The sequence below is a fragment of the Heterodontus francisci genome, chromosome 10 (assembly GCF_036365525.1).
Source record: "Heterodontus francisci isolate sHetFra1 chromosome 10, sHetFra1.hap1, whole genome shotgun sequence".
NCBI lineage: Eukaryota > Metazoa > Chordata > Chondrichthyes > Heterodontiformes > Heterodontidae > Heterodontus > Heterodontus francisci.
In genome coordinates, this window is record NC_090380.1 from 83,328,860 (window position 1) to 83,345,246 (window position 16,387).

General features: G+C 39.7%; 1 protein-coding gene across 6 annotated transcripts in view; it reads left to right on the forward strand.

Annotated features, from left to right (window-relative positions):
• The window catches only part of cblb (Cbl proto-oncogene B, E3 ubiquitin protein ligase), a 279,679-nt gene extending 275,706 nt beyond the window's left edge, over nt 1-3,973 (forward strand). For 4 of the 6 annotated variants that reach the window (XM_068040892.1, XM_068040893.1, XM_068040896.1 and 1 more), the window contains one exon: nt 93-3,973. In XM_068040892.1, coding sequence (XP_067896993.1) covers nt 93-373 — 281 coding nt within the window. In that variant the 3' untranslated portion in view covers nt 374-3,973. The remainder of the gene's footprint in view (nt 1-92) is intronic. The other 2 variants (XM_068040894.1, XM_068040895.1) reach the window with 1 other exon arrangement.
• Nucleotides 3,974-16,387: the final 12,414 nt, after the last annotated feature.

Consider the following 16,387-nt stretch of genomic DNA (forward strand, 5'->3'; position numbering starts at 1 on the left):
GAAATGATCATGGGACCGGTGTCACTTGACATTTTTCACTTGTCATTATGTCCTTGGACTTTAGTATTTCATTGTTCTGTTTTCTATTTCAGATACTTCACAAGCTCCAGCCAGACCTCCTAAACCACTCCCTCGCAGGACTGCACCAGATGGTTATCACAAGAAAAATCATGGTCAAGAGCCAGCCTCTTTACACAGCAGCCAAGCAGGAGAAAATGTGGATGCTAAAATTGCAAAACTGATGGGAGAAGGCTACTCCTTTGAAGATGTAAAACGAGCCCTTCTGATAGCTAACAATAATGTAGAAATGGCAAGAAGTATTTTAAGAGAATTTGCCTGCTTTCCCCCTATTTCACCACGCCTCAATCCATAGCAAGGATTCACGTGAGTGGAAAACCCAGAAGATAGGCTTCTCAATTCTGAAGATCATTGAGTTTTAAAGTAGCTTTCAACAGGTGGAACAATTGTGTGCAGACTGTTTCTGCGGGTTTCTTGAGAAAGATTCTGGTAGAAGATAGAGAATGTGCTTATGTATTTTTATTAGCCATAATGTTAAGAATCAGGGTTCAACTGAGAAGAAGAAAGTTTACTGTTCTTGAATTTCACTCCTGTGAATTGCTTGAGATCTCTGCTGCTTACTGCTGTCAAAAGATTTTTGAAAGCCATCTGAACTTTATTGTTTAAGTGGGATATTATACAGTCTTATTGGTTTCAGTATTTTTTACATCTGGACTCTGGGACGGTCAGTCCTGCTGCAGCATTCCTTTCACGTCATCTGCACTGATGGGACACACTGCTGGTTTTGACTTTTCCCTCCTCCCCCAGGATTCAATCTAGGCACAGACTAAATGAGTTCTTTCTGAAGATGCTTTAATTTGCTGCATTTCAGTCTATTCAACAGGTGTAAAAAGCATGTGGCCTTCACTACTGAGTCTTCTCCGAGATAAAGTGAAATCTCTTTATTAAAAAATTAATTTCTGAATGTGGAGTACAAATATTTGTCTATGTATTGCCTTTCAAGGTAATTTTTGACTGTAACCTTGGCAGCTTTCCGTTGTGCACAGCCTTTAATGTATTCTTTTTAATTATTTCTATTTCATTCTTTGTCTTATGACTCAGCTAATTCATCTGTGTTGTATTCTGACAGAACAAAACTAATGTTTAAGTTTCTGGTTAATGCAGCAAAAATGCTGACCTACTTTTGTGAATTGTGACATCGCTAACTGGATCGATTCCAAAGTAAAAATTTCTAGTTCTGTTTTAGTTTTTGAAATGGTTCGTAATGCTGGATATAGAGAAGCGAAAGCATCAGAGACAATACACAACATCTATACACTGATTATGGCCAAATGAATGTAAAACTGCCTCCATTCAATTAAGTGCCAATATATTAATAGAACTGTGTTGCAGAATAAGAGTTTTTGCTATTTGTGAATGTGGAGAGGGAGCAATACCATTATTTTCTGATAATACGTCATCAGCATTAGCACCATTTTGTTTGGAAAAGTTGAGTGCAGTCAATTTTCAAGTTTGGTATCACTAAGTTAGAACCGGTAACAACCAACTATTCAGTCCGAAGAAAGAAATAGACCGTGCACTGTTAACATTGTGTTGGATGTCATAGTGGCTGTGAAATGGTAAACAGTTTCCTTGCAAATTCATGAGGTGTCTACTCCTTTCTTCACATTGGTATGGGATTATATTTGTTTTACCTGATAATGAATGAGAAGCTGACTTGGTTCTGTTGATGCCTGTTTTCTAGGTTACATTGATGAAGGGAATGGTAGGTTCAGCTTTGCCTTGCATCACCATAATTTCTGGTGAATCAAAACTCAGGGCAAATATCCCTCATTGTTATGTAAATGATACTATCTTTTGTAACCTAAGTTCAGTCAATAGTGTTGCATGTAACTTGTTTGCCTCATAGCTTTGAGGCTTAGTAATTCAGGCCTTCATAATTGAAATCTGACTTCAACTGCTCCTTACTCAGCAGTTTTGAGGTGTTTTGATTACTAAACTCATAAAGGCCAAAAGAAAATATTACAACTAACTGCCAGGATAAATGACTGTATGATGCATAACATTGTGGCTATTAAATGATTATATCTTGCATAAATTGCAGTAACAATTTTATGGCAGTTACTTGATCTCAGCTTCTCCGTTAGTATGGTACATTCTCAGCTTTGGAACGCTTGAAATATGTCTCATGCTATTATACTGTCCCCTACTGGTCTGGCCACACTATAGCATTGGTAAAGTTATAGCCAACTTGTGGATCTTAAAAGAATAAACTTTGAAGGGATGAGAGAAAAGTTGTAAACAATATCTTTAATGTAATTTTTATTTTAACAATATCTATAAATCCATTAATGCACTCAATCCAGTTTACCATAATTTCCACTGGATTAGATACATTGGGAGTAATTTTTACTTCAGGTGGTCGTGTAAAGTTGGGGAAACGATTCAGTCACAATTTTCATTTCCATTCAATATCTCTACGCTATCACTCAAAGTCAAAATGGCCCTTAGTGACTGATGCTATTTATGTGCTGTCTGTGAAATGGGGTTCAGTGTAGATGGGGGATGGAATCTTCACTCTTCACAGTTTGCTGTCCCTACCTACATCAAAATAATATCTCTGTCAATGTAGTGGGCGTATTGCTGCTTTCTATTAAAAATTACTGAAAATGGTAAGGCATTTACATTTTAAAAAATATTTTCACTTTCAGTCAATTCACAATGTTGGTCATTATCAGTTGTACATTAAGTTGTATTTTAAAAAAAAACATTTTTCAGAGACTAAAACAAACTATTTACTGCACAGTATTAAAATCCTGCTCAATGAACATCTATTTAGTTGAGGATTGACCTCACTGGGTTACTTGCATCTCACCATTTTAGACCTACAGAAAAGCCATCAGCAGTTACTAGAACTTAGATTTTGAAATTAGTTTCAGGAATGGCACTTGTCTTGCCAAATGATTTACCTTAAATAAATGTGAATGACATCCTCTTGCCAGGCACATCCATCCAATATTCAGGTTTTTGTTCATTCTCAACTTGAAGTCTTTTTCCCTTTGCACTGGTCAGCTTTTCTTATTTAGTTTTCTTATGTCTTTGAGTGTAAATGTTTGAAGTTAAATAACTATAATGTGCTTTAATGGCAAAATAGAGAGGCTTCTCTCTCAAAGCATCCATAACTGGAGCTGTATAATATTCATTGGTTACATTTGTTGCACAAGGTCTGTGAGCTCTGGAAAGTTTCTTGAAGTTTCAATGACTTTTGAATATTTAGAAGACATTGATGTAGGGCCCTTGACATGGAACCTCATGGATTTCATAAGACAGATGCAACCTGTGAAAAATGTGCAGTCCTAATTAAAGCAACTTGTAGGCCCTATAGGGGAAATTGAACTGCTGTCTACATGATGAGCCTATGAGCCTCGAGAAAGTTAATCATATTTATCTGCCGTCAATCTCAGCCCCTCACTCCATTCCATGTAACCATTTATAGTAGGTTCATTTATGTGGAACATGTAGTTTGAAATCTAAATGTTTTTTATTTAAACAGTGAGCAAAGTCTGTTTTGTCGAACCTGTATTCTGGTGTGACATGTTAACGTTACTCTGTGCTTCTGAGCTGAACAGTAACTCTTCACCTCTCTGAAATGATGCAGTGTAGTACTAAGGACTGCCTCCAGGTGGAAGCCTCTTCATTTTGTTGATAGAGTTCATTGGAAATCAGGTACTGCCTGTGCTCTGAACCTAAGGACTCTTTTTTTTAAAAAAGCAGTAGTTTCTTACTTGGGTTTATTTTCGTATTAACTCAATGTTCTGTTGAGAAGGATGCCTTGTTATTTGTCTAACACATGGCAAAATAGTAATGTGTGCAATTAATTTATATTTTATTCAGCATTTTTTGATCTTTTATTAATTCTGAATATTCAATAATCTTTTAAATATTTTTATCTGTTCTTGTAAAATATTTTATAAAATCAGTATTAACAAATAAATTGTGTCCATTTCTTTTTAACATTTTTACTATATCTGCTGGAATGAAGGATTCTTATTTTCTTCCCCAACTTGTTATGAATGCTGGTACAGTGAACCTTTTTTAATAGCATGCAATAGGGCTGGATTTGTCATTTTAAACTGCAGAGCCTGTAAGAAAATCCTCTCAACATCCATAAACAGGGCCACTGGTTAACAATGATTAACTAACTCAAATTCCATTTTTATTATCTTTTGGCGGCTTGCAATTTATGATTCACTAGGCTTCCACAAAAACTTTATATCATTAGCTTTTCTCGTAAGTAATGAAAGTGCAGTAAATTGTGTAATTTCCAGTGACTTTTTATTATTTCATCTTGTGCATTTGTCCCATCACTGAACAGCTTAATAAGATCTGAGATTCTTAATATTGTAAAATAATACAGGAGTAATTTTCTGCTTTACTTTACAAATTAATCCACATTAAGTTGTAGAGAAAGTACCAAGCTAGGAAAGAGTTATATGAAATTTATTGTGACTGTAAACTTACATTTACGACCAGGTGAGAAAGAGGTCTAGGGTTCCCTTTCAGCCTTCACCTGGTCTTACTGTAACAGGGTTTAATTTTAAACACATCGTGTTTTTAGCTCCCTCTTGGTGAATCCTTATTCACTGCTTTCCAATTTATAAGGCAAAGAAACCAGCACAACAGGCTTCTTAGGTTTAAAGAAGAAAAGTTGAAAATTATTTAAACTTAAACTCTAATTCGGTTAACGCCTACAGATACATGACGCGCCCATGCTAGCATGCACATGCGATACCCACATGCAGATATAGACAGAAAGAAAACAGAAGAAATAAAGTGGAAAAGTTTGAGGCAATATCTGAAGAGTTGTTGTTACGGTTCCTCGAGCTCACTTTCAAGTCCTTGATTGTAGGTAGATCTTGTTTTTCGTTGGGGCCCAGTATTATTCTTAAACTGTGTTCACTGCAGGAGACTTTTCTGTCTTGGGGTTCATGTATCTTCAGTAGATTCAGAGACTTGTGAGAAAGAGATGGGAGCAGACATGAGAGAGATCTTCTCAGTCCAGGAGCAAACAGACTTTCTGCTTTTTGCCCAAACCGTTTGTCTGAATTCAGAAAACTCAGGTTGCCCAGCAGGTTAGTCATGTGACTAGCTGGTTTGACCATGCCCTTTTGTGTATTCGGCCATCTTAGCAGTCAACCTGGAATGTGAGCTGCCCCACCTTCAACGTCTGGTGATCAAAAGTCCATTGTGGGTTGAATGTGACAGGGAATGGCTGCTTTGTCCTTCCAAACACTGTCTGTTAATATGCAAATGTCTTTTCCAGCCACAGCTGATCTGTTTAACAAGTCCTTTCTTTACTCCAGTAACAGTTTAAAATCAAATGTTCGTGACAATGGCATTCTATTTGGCGCTTGCTGCAATCAAAGTTTAAAAAAAATTTTTTTTAAGCACTTATGAATTAATGCCCAGTCATTATGATGGATACATTAAATTGTTAGCCAGTGCTTCGTTACTTAAAGTGCTCCCACTATGAGCACTTGTTCACTGAATATCTAATTACTCATTGCATTTTGAACATCCAATATTTCAAACTCCACTAAATATTTATTAGTGATACAGTGTGATGATCTCATCACTGCTGACATAATTGCTTGTTGCAATTTGCCTCTGAAACTAAATCTTGTGTGAGAACAGAAAAGGCTGTAGGGCACCCTAGTAAGTCTCTAAATTGGGTGCCAGTAAACATTATATACCCACTGATTTCATGACTAGTCAGTTTTTGCTGTGTTATGATTGCTATATTAAGATGGGGTGTCACATCTACCTCTCGTGGTGCATGAACTTTATAGGAGTATTATTAACACAGCAGGACCAGGTTTTGAATAATTTGATTTAGCCTCTGAGTGAATGTTTTTTTCAGATTGGGCTATTTTCCATTGACCAAGCTTTTATTTGGTTGGTTGGGAGAGTGTGGTGGGGGGGGATTCCGGGGTGCAGGGGTCACAGTTTGGAATAGAAGGAAGCCTATCATGACCACAGTAACCTGAGTCATCAGACTGTGGTTCGTAGCTCATTCATGCTTGAGACCAGGAAACCTCTAGGAAGACTTGAAATACTGTTGGCTTAGTACCGTTAAAAAATTTTATGAGGTGCATTTTTCTAGTCCAACTGGATCTTTGTGCATGTCCAGAAGTTGTCCAGCACACCTGGAGTACTGTTTCTGGATAAATATGATTAAACTCTAGTGTTGATGTTGCCTTCATAGTTGTTTGGAATTTTTATTTCCAGTAATATCTGCAAAAGCCATTTGGAATTTCTAATTTACCTATTATTGTTTGATATAAGATTTAATGCAATATTTATAGACCTATTGTCCTAGAAATTGTTGGACAAAATTTTCTAACTACTTAAAATTATATAGCAGTCCAACTGCCAGCTTACTTTAGAAGAAATTTCCCAAGGTAAATAATGCATTAATGGTTGGCAGAAAAAGAAATTGCTAAATACCTTTAGTGTTAATAGTCTTTATGATTACTTATCTTGGAGAATGCTAGATACAAAATTAGTGGTGACTCTCCAGCACTTTAAGTATCTGTTTTTCATGTGTGAGGTTTAACTACGTAAGCAGGCTTTTGAATCCGTTGGAGCATGATTCATGTCAGAATTTTTCCAATATCTGGATTATTTACTTAAATTTATTGCTTAATGAGCCAAATGACCTGTTATATTGCCATTCTAATTATAGAGTCATTATGGTTACAGTGCTGTAGCCTTTTTTTTTTAAGTTGTCTCTTTCATAGCTGTCTGGTTATGTACATAATGAGCTGTAGCTTTGCCAATTGAAATGAATGAAATATGAAATTGACTGAAAAATTACTTTCCGCAACATACTCTGTACTAGCTTCATTGCAATTTATAGATTATTTAATATTTGCATGTGTAAAGAGGATAAGTATTAACTATTTAGAGATCATAAAATGTTTTTAGACTCATTGCACACAAAATGTAGTCCTTTACCTCAACCCTCTCTATAACACACCATATATATAATAGAGAGAGGTCAATTTTAACCCTACCTACCCTGCTGAAACTGAGCAGATAGGCAGTTAACATCCACCTGCAACTTAACCGCCAAAGACCCACCATCTTCAGTTTAAACCTGCTCCTAGCATTTGGCAAAGACACCTGCCTAGAAAAGCGAGAACAGAAGCAAAGAGACATTAAAGGTTAGCTCATTTATGGGGCCAGCAGTGCTCCTTGGGGTGCTATAAGCAAAGTTTGGGCCTCCCTTGTCTCGAACTACACTGAACCACTTTCTCTGCCCTCACACTAATGCGAAGGGTAGCCAAGGGCTGCCTGAATTCTGCATTTTCTCAGAAGCCCAAACAAGAGTTTATAAACTTGTTGGATATCATTCCTAAGCAATGCTGTTTAAACTTTCCATGCTTTGAAACGAGTCTGGAAAAGTATAGATTTCTCAAATGCAACTGTGTGACACTCTCCATTTATTGCACAATTTAATGGCTAATCTTTCCCCCATTCCCTCATCTGTATTATTGGTATTATGGGATGTTTTATATGTATATATTTCAAGTTTGTACCCTGAGTTTTGGGAGAGGAGAGCATTCAAAAAGCGCGCTAGAACCTCGGAGGTTTGGAGGCAAATCAAAAATCGAAAAGTGACATCACAATCAACAGAGAGCGTGGGGAAACAGAAAGCAGGCCGGGATGAGTATACTGGTAAGCTTTTAATTTAATCTAAGTTAATCAAATATAAAATAAGACTTGATCGATTCATTAGTATAAAAATGAAAAACTAAGGCGGATTTTATAATTTTGGGAGAGAGAGAGAAAGAGAGGGACCAGCAGGGAGGTTATGGGTTCAAATTAGGAGTTGGGTAATTAAAATGTTTTCAATCGTGGTAGTGTGACAGTAAGTGTTATTGTAAGAGTATAAACACAGAGCAGGACTAGAAGTATTAATTACAATTGATTGTTTAAATAGGTACTTTTAATTTAATTTAAATCAAACATAGCATCAAACATCACAGGCAAACAGGTAGATGATTGGTTTGGGAAGAAGTTACCTGTTTGGTGAGTGGTAAGTGACTAAAGTAAGTAATGTGGGTTAGTAACTAAAGTAAAGAGAAAGGTAAGGTCTGCAGTTTTTTTTAATGTAGTAAGTAGTGTTTCTTGAGGGAATCAAGGTCCCTAGTGTAAATAATCTCTAATTTTTGAGTAAATTAAGGGTAAGTCATGGCAGGGCAGCTCGGCAGCGTGGAATGCTCCTCCTGTGTAATGTGGGAAGTCAGGGACACTTCCGGTGTTCAGGACGAAAACAATTGCAGGAGGTGTCTCCAGCTGCAGCTACTCGAAATCCGTGTTTCAGATTTGGAGCAGCGGCTGGGGACACTGGAGCATCCGCGAGGCTGAGATCCTCGTGGATAGCATATACAGGGAGGTGGTCACACCGCAGGTAAAGACTGCTCAGGCAGAAAGGGAATGGGTGGCGACCATGCAGAGTAGAAGAACTAGGCAGGTAGTGCAGGAGTCCCCTGAGTCCATCTCTCTCTCTAACAGATTTTCTGCTTCGGATGCTGTTGGGGGAGCTAACTTCTCAGGGGAATGCAGCAAGAGCCAAGTCTGTGGCACCACAGATGGCTCAGCTGCACAGGAGGGGAGGAAAAAGAGGGGAGAGCTATAGGGATTCTGTCGTAAGAGTTACAGATAGGTGTTTCTGTGGCCACAAACGTGACTCCAGGATGGTATGTTGCCTCCCTGGTGCTCGGGTCAAGGATGTCACAGAGCGGCTGCAGGACATTCTGAAGGGGGAGGGTGAACAGTCAGAGGTTGTGTTTCACATTGGTACCAACGATATAGATAAAAAGAGCGATGAGGTCCTGCAACAAGAATTTAGGGAGCTAGGTAGCTGATTAAAAAGCAGGACCTGCATTACTCCCAGTGCCACGTGCTAGTGAGTATAGGAATAGGAGGATAGAGTAGATGAATGTGTGGCTGAAGAGATGGTGCAGGAGGGAGGGCTTTAGTTTCCTGGATCACTGGGTCTGTTTCGGGCAAAGGTGGGGCCTATACAACTCAGGTGTGTTGCACCTGAACTGGAACAGGACCAACCTCCTTGCAGGGAGGTTTGCTAGTGCTGTTGGTGGGGGCGGGGGGATTCAGAGTGGAGGTACAGTAGGAGGTGCTGCACAGCCAAATATAGAAGAGAAACTAAGTCAGTCTGGAAGGCAGAGCAAATATAAACCTGTTAAGGCACAAGCACATAATGCAAGACTGGATTGCATCTATTTTAACACAAGGAGTCTTACTTGTAAGGCAGATGAATTGAGGGCATTGTTTAACACATGGGACTATGATATTGCTATCACATAGAAATGGTTGAGGGAAGGGCAGGACTGGCAGCTCAATATTCCAAGGTATAGATTCTTCAGGTGTGATGGTGGTGGTGGGGGTGTAAAACAGGAGGTGGCATTGCACTATTGATCAAGGAGTCAATAACTGCAGTAAGGAGGGATGATATCTGAGAAGGTACCTCAAATGAGGCCATATGGGTAGAACTTAAAAACAAAAAGGGGGCATTCACTTGGCTTGGAGAAGACTACAGGCCTCCAAACATTCAGGGAGAGAGAGAGGAGCAGATATGTGGGCAAATCTCAGAGAGGTGTAAAAATAATAGGGTAATAATTGTAAGGTATTTCAACTTCCCCAATATCAACTGGGATAGTCTTAGTGCAAAAGAATTAAAGGGGGAGGAATTCTTCAAGTGCATCCAGGGGAGCTTTTTGAGCCAGCACATAGAAAGTCCTACAAGAGAAGGGGTGGTACTGGACCTAATCTTAGGGAATGAAGCTGGACAAGTGGTAGAAGTGTCTGTGAGGGAGCATTTTGGGGATAGTGACCATAACTCTGTAAGATTTGAGGCAATTATGGAAAAGGACAAAGATGGTCCAGAAATAAAGGTACTGAATTGGGGGAAGGCCGATTTCAATATGATAAAACGGGATCTGGCCAAAGTGGACTGGGAGCAGCTACTTGTAGGAAAATCTACATCAGACCAGTGGGAGTCATTCAAAAGAAATAGAGTTCAGGATCAACACGTTCCTGTAAAGGTGAAGGGTAGGACCAACAAGTCCAGGGAACCCTTGATGTCAAGGGATATAGAGGATTGGATAAAGAAAAAAAAGGAGGCTTATGGCAGATTCAGAGGGCTGAAAACAGCGGAGGTCCTAGAGGAGTATAGAAAGCATAGTGGGGCGGGGGGGGGGGGGGGGTACTTAAAAAATGAATTAGAGTGAAGAGGGAGCACAAAAAAATGCTGGCGGGCAAGGTAAAGGAAAATCCTAAGGCGTTTTATAAGTATATTAAGAGCGAGAGGATAACCAGGGAAAGAGTAGGGCCCATTAGGGACCAAAGTGGCAATCTGAGTATGAAGCCGGAGGATGTAGGTGAGGTTTTAAATGATTGCTTTTCATCTGTGTTCACTATGGAGAAGGACAATGTAGGTGTAGATATTAGGGAGGGGGATTGTGATATACTTGAACAAATTAGCATTGAAAGGGAGGAGGTAGTAGCGGTTTTAGTGGGCTTAAAAGTGGATAAATCCCCAGACCCAGATGAGATGTATCCCAGGCTGTTATGTGAGGCAAGGGAGGAGATAGCAGGGGCTCTGACACAAATTTTCAAATCCTGTCTGGCACAGGAGAGGTGCCAGAGGACTGGAGGACAGTGAATGTGGTACCATTATTCAAGCAGGGATGAACTAGGTAATTACAGGCCAGTGAGTCTAACATCAGTGGTAGGGAAACTATTGGAAAACATTCTGAGGGACATGATTAATCATCACTTGCAGAGACCAGGATTAATCGAGGATAGTCAGCATGGCTTTGTCAGGGAGAGATCATGTCTAACAAATGTGATTGAATTTTTCGAGGAGGTGACTAGGTGTGTAGATGAGGGTAAAACAGTTGATGTAGTCTACATGGACTTCAGTAAGGCTTTTGATAAGATCCCACATGGGAGATTGGTCAAGAAGGTAACAGCCCATGGGATCCAAATTGGCTTAGTGGCAGGAGGCAGAGGGGTGATGGTCGAGGGTTGTTTTTGTGATTGGAAGCCTGTGACTAATGGTGTACTGCAGGGATCGGTGCTGGGACCCTTGCTGTTTGTACATTAATGATTTAGATGTGAATATAGGAGGTATGATTAGTAAGTTTGCAGATGACACAAAGATTGGTGGTGTGGTAAATAGTGAGGAGGAAAGACTTAGATTACAGGACGATATAGATGGGCAGAGCAGTGGCAAATGGAATATAATCCTGAGAAGTGTGAGGTGATGCATTTTGGGAGGACTAACAAGGCAAGGAAATATACAATGGATGGTAAGACCCTAGGAAGCACAGAGTGTCAAAGGGATCTTGGTGTACTTGTCCATAGATCACTGAAGGCAGCAGCACAGGTAGGTAAGGTGGTTAAGAAGGCATATGGGATACTTACCTTTATTCGCCGAAGCATAGTATATAAGAGCAAGGAGGTTATGATGGAGCTGTATAAAATGCTAGTTAGGCCACAGCTGGAGTGCTGTGTACAGTTTTGGTTGCCACAATATACCAAGGATGAGATTGCACTGGAGAGGATATTCACCAGGATGTTGCCTGGGCTGGGGCATTTCAGCTATGAAGAGAGACTGAAAAGGCTAGGGTTATTTTCCTTAGAGCAGAGAAGGCTGAAGGGGGATCTGATTGAAGTATACAAAATTATGAGGGGCATAGATAGGAAGAAACTTTTTCCCTTCACAGAGGTGTCAATAACCAGGGGCATAGATTTACGGTAAGGGGCAGGAGGTTTAGAGGGGATTTGAGGAAAAACTTTTGCACCCAGAGGGTAGTTGGAATCTGGAACATACTGCCTGAAGGGGTGGTACAGGCAGGAATCCTCACAACATTTAAAAAGTATTTAGATGAGCACTTGAAATGTCATAGCATACAAGACTGTGGGCCAAGTGCTGGAAAATGTGATCAGAATATATAGGTGCTTGATGGCTGGCACGGACATTATGTGCCGAAGGGCCTATTTCTATGCTGTATAACTCTATTACTATTAAAATGTAGAGTGGAAATAGGCAGGGACATGGGAAAATTTTCTTCTAAAAATAACAGTAGGTTCGTGAAGCTCTCCGTTATTAATGCACAAATCAGCCAGCAAGGTCAGGCGAAGAAGAGATAAACTGTGAGTTATGAATTGGCACAACTTACTGGTCAATTTATCTCACTCTGCCTATTGCCACGCACAAACAGCAGCTTGCCTTCAATCTTATTTTAAGAATCTGCACGATTTGCATATTATGCTCAAATTGAACTCACTGTAGAAAGTTAAGGCTTGTACTTAACAGCCTAAGTGCCCTTTTAACAGTTTGATAATTGTAATGCTTCTTGGAGATTTAAAAAAAAAATCATAATTTTGCTTTGTCTCTTTCTTGCCATCTCTATTTCTCTTTCTGTACCTGATTCCAACCTCCCTGTCTTTCTCAATCTTTAAATCTCAAGTTAAGGATATAAGTGCTTCCATGGTTATAACAGCGCATGTCACGAGGTGGCCCTCTCTAACAAGATTTGAGCCATGATATTCTCCAACTAATGATCAGACAGACAAATCTGCTGAGCAAAGGGAAATGCCTGAAGTAATGAGGGATGCAGCTAGAGTTGGTCTGAACTAAACAATTCTGCACATTGATTTACGCAAGTATTTAATTTTGTTATGGTCAGGCTGGAAATGGTGTGGGTGGCTTCCACTTTTCACCTCTCAACTGACCGCAGATAGTTTTTTAAAATAGTGTTTTAGTTCCTGAGTGTTTAAGTGTCACATAAACAGACAAACGACAGGTTTTCTTGTAGATTAAAAAAGATAACTATTTATTAAAAACAATACCCGAAAATGTTCACATCCTCGCCCACTTACACCAGAAAAGATAGAGAGTAGAGGATAGCATGCAATTAGATGGATTGATTTCACAGCTTGTCTGGCTGCAGTGTTCCTCTCAGAGCAGTTAGGTTTTGGTTTTAGTCAGGTGTTCAAGATTCCCTTGGGGTGTTCATACAATGTCCCAGGTTGTGAGGACCATTGTTACATAATGGTGTCTGAATGTGGTCAATTTTGATAAATAGATGTCTACAAAAGCCTTTGCTAGCCCAATGTTTGATGAAAGGAGTAATTCGCATGGAATGGGCTGTTTTACATATCAATGTGCCTCCTCAAGGCAATTCTAGACGTTAATAATGGTCCCGTCCTCAACAGGCAAACATGTTGATTGGCAGTGCAGGAGGGGATTACCTGACCTGTCCCTCCATGTTGCCAGGTAGCAAAGTGTTCATTTTCTTGTAGCTTAGTTCAACAGTTTACTTTTATTTCATAAATCCACCAGGTCATTTCATATTTCATCTATGTTCCCTCCATGAGTGTGACACCTCCCTGCAAAAAGGGAAAAATGAAATTCCTTGGTATTTCTTTTTTCTTATTATTTTCAGAATGAAAGATAGATATAGGATAGCACACATTTGCATGCATTCATCCCATGCATTCTTCAGGTTTTCAATCATGCTTCTTTCACAGGTTTCTGGTAGTACAGTGTTTAAATTCTGGACAGTGTGCCTGCAATAATGTTTTCTCCAGCTATATGTGCAATTTTCAAGTTGAAGAGCTGGAGAAATAAGCTCCATCGGAACAGTCTGGCATTTTTATCTTTGAATTTTTCCAGAAATGTTAGGGGGTTGTGGTCAGTATAGATTTGAATTTCTCTGTATATGTTATTTATATAGACTTCAAAATGTTGAAGGACTAGCAGGAGTCCCAATGCCTCATTCTCTGTTGTGGAATATTTCCATGGTGTTTTAGTTTTTTTGAAAAATTGCCCATTGGCCTCTTGAAGCCTGAATCGTCATTCTGGAGTAAGACCGCTCCTACTCCTGCAGCACTGGCGTCAATAGCCACCTTAAAGGATCTATTTTAATTTGGGGCTGCCAATGTGCGGTCATTTGTTAAAATCACCTTCAACTTTTCAAAAGCACCGCTCTGACCACACGACCTTTACATTTTTCTTTAATAAGTCGGTTAAGGGTGCTGAAGTTCGCGACTGATTTTCTGTAGAAACCACACATCCCCAGGAATCGCATAATTTCCTTCTTCGTTTTTGGAATGGGGAAATCTATCAGGGTTTGCACTTCTGCTGCCCTTGGCAACACCCGACCTTGGCCTAAATAGGTTACTTCTGCCTTAGTGAACATGCTTTTTGCTAAATTGACCAGTAGGTTTGCTTGCTGTAGACCTTTTAAAGGAGTCCTCGTAAATGGTTCAAGTGGTCTTCCCAGGTATCACTGTAAGCTAACAGGTCATCCAAGTAGACAACACAGTTGTTTAAATCAGCTACCACCTGGTTCATTAATCTCTGGAGCATTGCTGGGGGGTTCTTTAAACCGAATGGCATTACTTTACATTGAAATAAGCCATCTGACGTTATAAAAGCAGATTTATTTTGCGTCAGTGGTCATGGGAACTTGCCAGTATCCTTTCAATAAATCAATTTTACTAATGTAGTTGGAGTTTCCTACTTGGTTGATGCAGTCTTCAATATGGGGGATTAGGTATGTATCGGTTCGGGTTACTGCATTAATTTTGCAGTAATCAATGCAAAGTCTGGTTGATCTGTCGCATTTGAGGAACGGAACGATAGGTGAAATCCAGCTGCTTTGACTGGGTTCAATTAAATCATTGTCCAGCATATATTGGATTTCTTCAGGGATCTGAACCAATTTATTGGGGCTCAGTCTATATGTTTTATAGGTGTGGTCGCTCCTGCATCTACATCGTGTGTAGTTAAAGAGTTATGACCTGGTTCGTCCCTGCAAACTTCCTCAAACTCCCTTGGCAGCGTTGCTAGGTCCTTTCTCTGCTGGTTAGATAGATGGTCAAATATGGTATCAAGTCTCCTTAAAATTTTGGTATTTTCCAATTTTGCAGTCGAATGTTCAGTTTCTTCACTAGTGTTGCTCTCCTCCACTGACTCACTGCCTGACATACACTCACTGGTCTATCTGGTTCCCAACTGTTGTTTTTAGCATATTTATGTGGTACATTCTTTGCTTTTTCCTCCTGTCTGGTGTCTTAATTAGGTCATTCACTTCATTGACTTTTTCCCCTACGCTGTCCAGGCCACTAAATCTCCCTTTTAAGGGTTCATGCCCTGTTTTAAATTCTCAAACTTGGAGCCTTTTTGTCTGCCTGCGTTCTCATGTTTTCCTGAGAGGTTTTCAGTTGTTATGCACAGGCTACAGCACAGGCTTTTAAAAAGTCTCTCATAAGTGGATACATAATTTAGCAATGAATTTCCTTCCTTTGATGTAAGAAGTTTTTACCAGATCAATTTAAGGGCGCATCTCAACTCATGTCCAAAAACCAATTCAAATGGGCTGAAACCTGTGGATTCATTAGTGAATCTCTGGTAGTGAACAGTAAGAATGCTAACCCTTTATCCCAGTCATGAGAATATTCACAGCAATATGCCCTGATTATGGTTTTCAGGGTTTGATGGTATCGTTCTAGAGCCCCTTGTGATTGTGGGTGATATGTTGAAGATTTCTGTGTATGACTTCTTGGAATGTGTGGGACATGAAATTAGTTCCTTGATTGGATTGAATTTCTTTGGGCAGTCCATAATAGGTAAAAAAAAAAAAAAAAACTGGGTCAACCCCTCGATTATGGCTTTAGCTGTTATTTTCCTCGAGTATGGCTTCTGGGAATCGGGTGGCCATATTCATAATGATTAGGAGGTATTGGAAACCTGCCCTAATTTTGGGTAGAGGTCCCATGCAATCAACCAGAACTCTGCTGAAAGGTTCCACAAAAGCAGGGATGGGGATTAGTGGGGCAGGTTTGATTGTAGGTTGTGGTTTCTCAACAACCTGGAAGGTATGGCAGGTCCTACAAAATTTAACCACAACCTTGTGGATTTGAGGCCAGTAAAAGTGTCAGCATAAAAACAAAAAATGCTGCAATCACTCAGCAGGTCTGGCAGCATCTGTGGAAAGAGAAGCAGAGTTAACGTTTTGGGTCAGTGACCCTTCTTCGGAACTAGCAAATATTAGAAATGTCAAAGGTTATAAGCAAGTGAGCCGGGGGTGGGGCAAGAGATAACAAAGAAGAAGGTGTATATTGGACAAGGCCACATAGCTGACCAAAAGGTCATGAAGCAAAGGCAAACAATATATTAATGGTGTGCTGAAAGACGAAGCATTAGTACAAATAGGGTGTTAACGGACTGAAGATTGAAAAAAAACAGTGGGTAAGCAAACTGAACAAA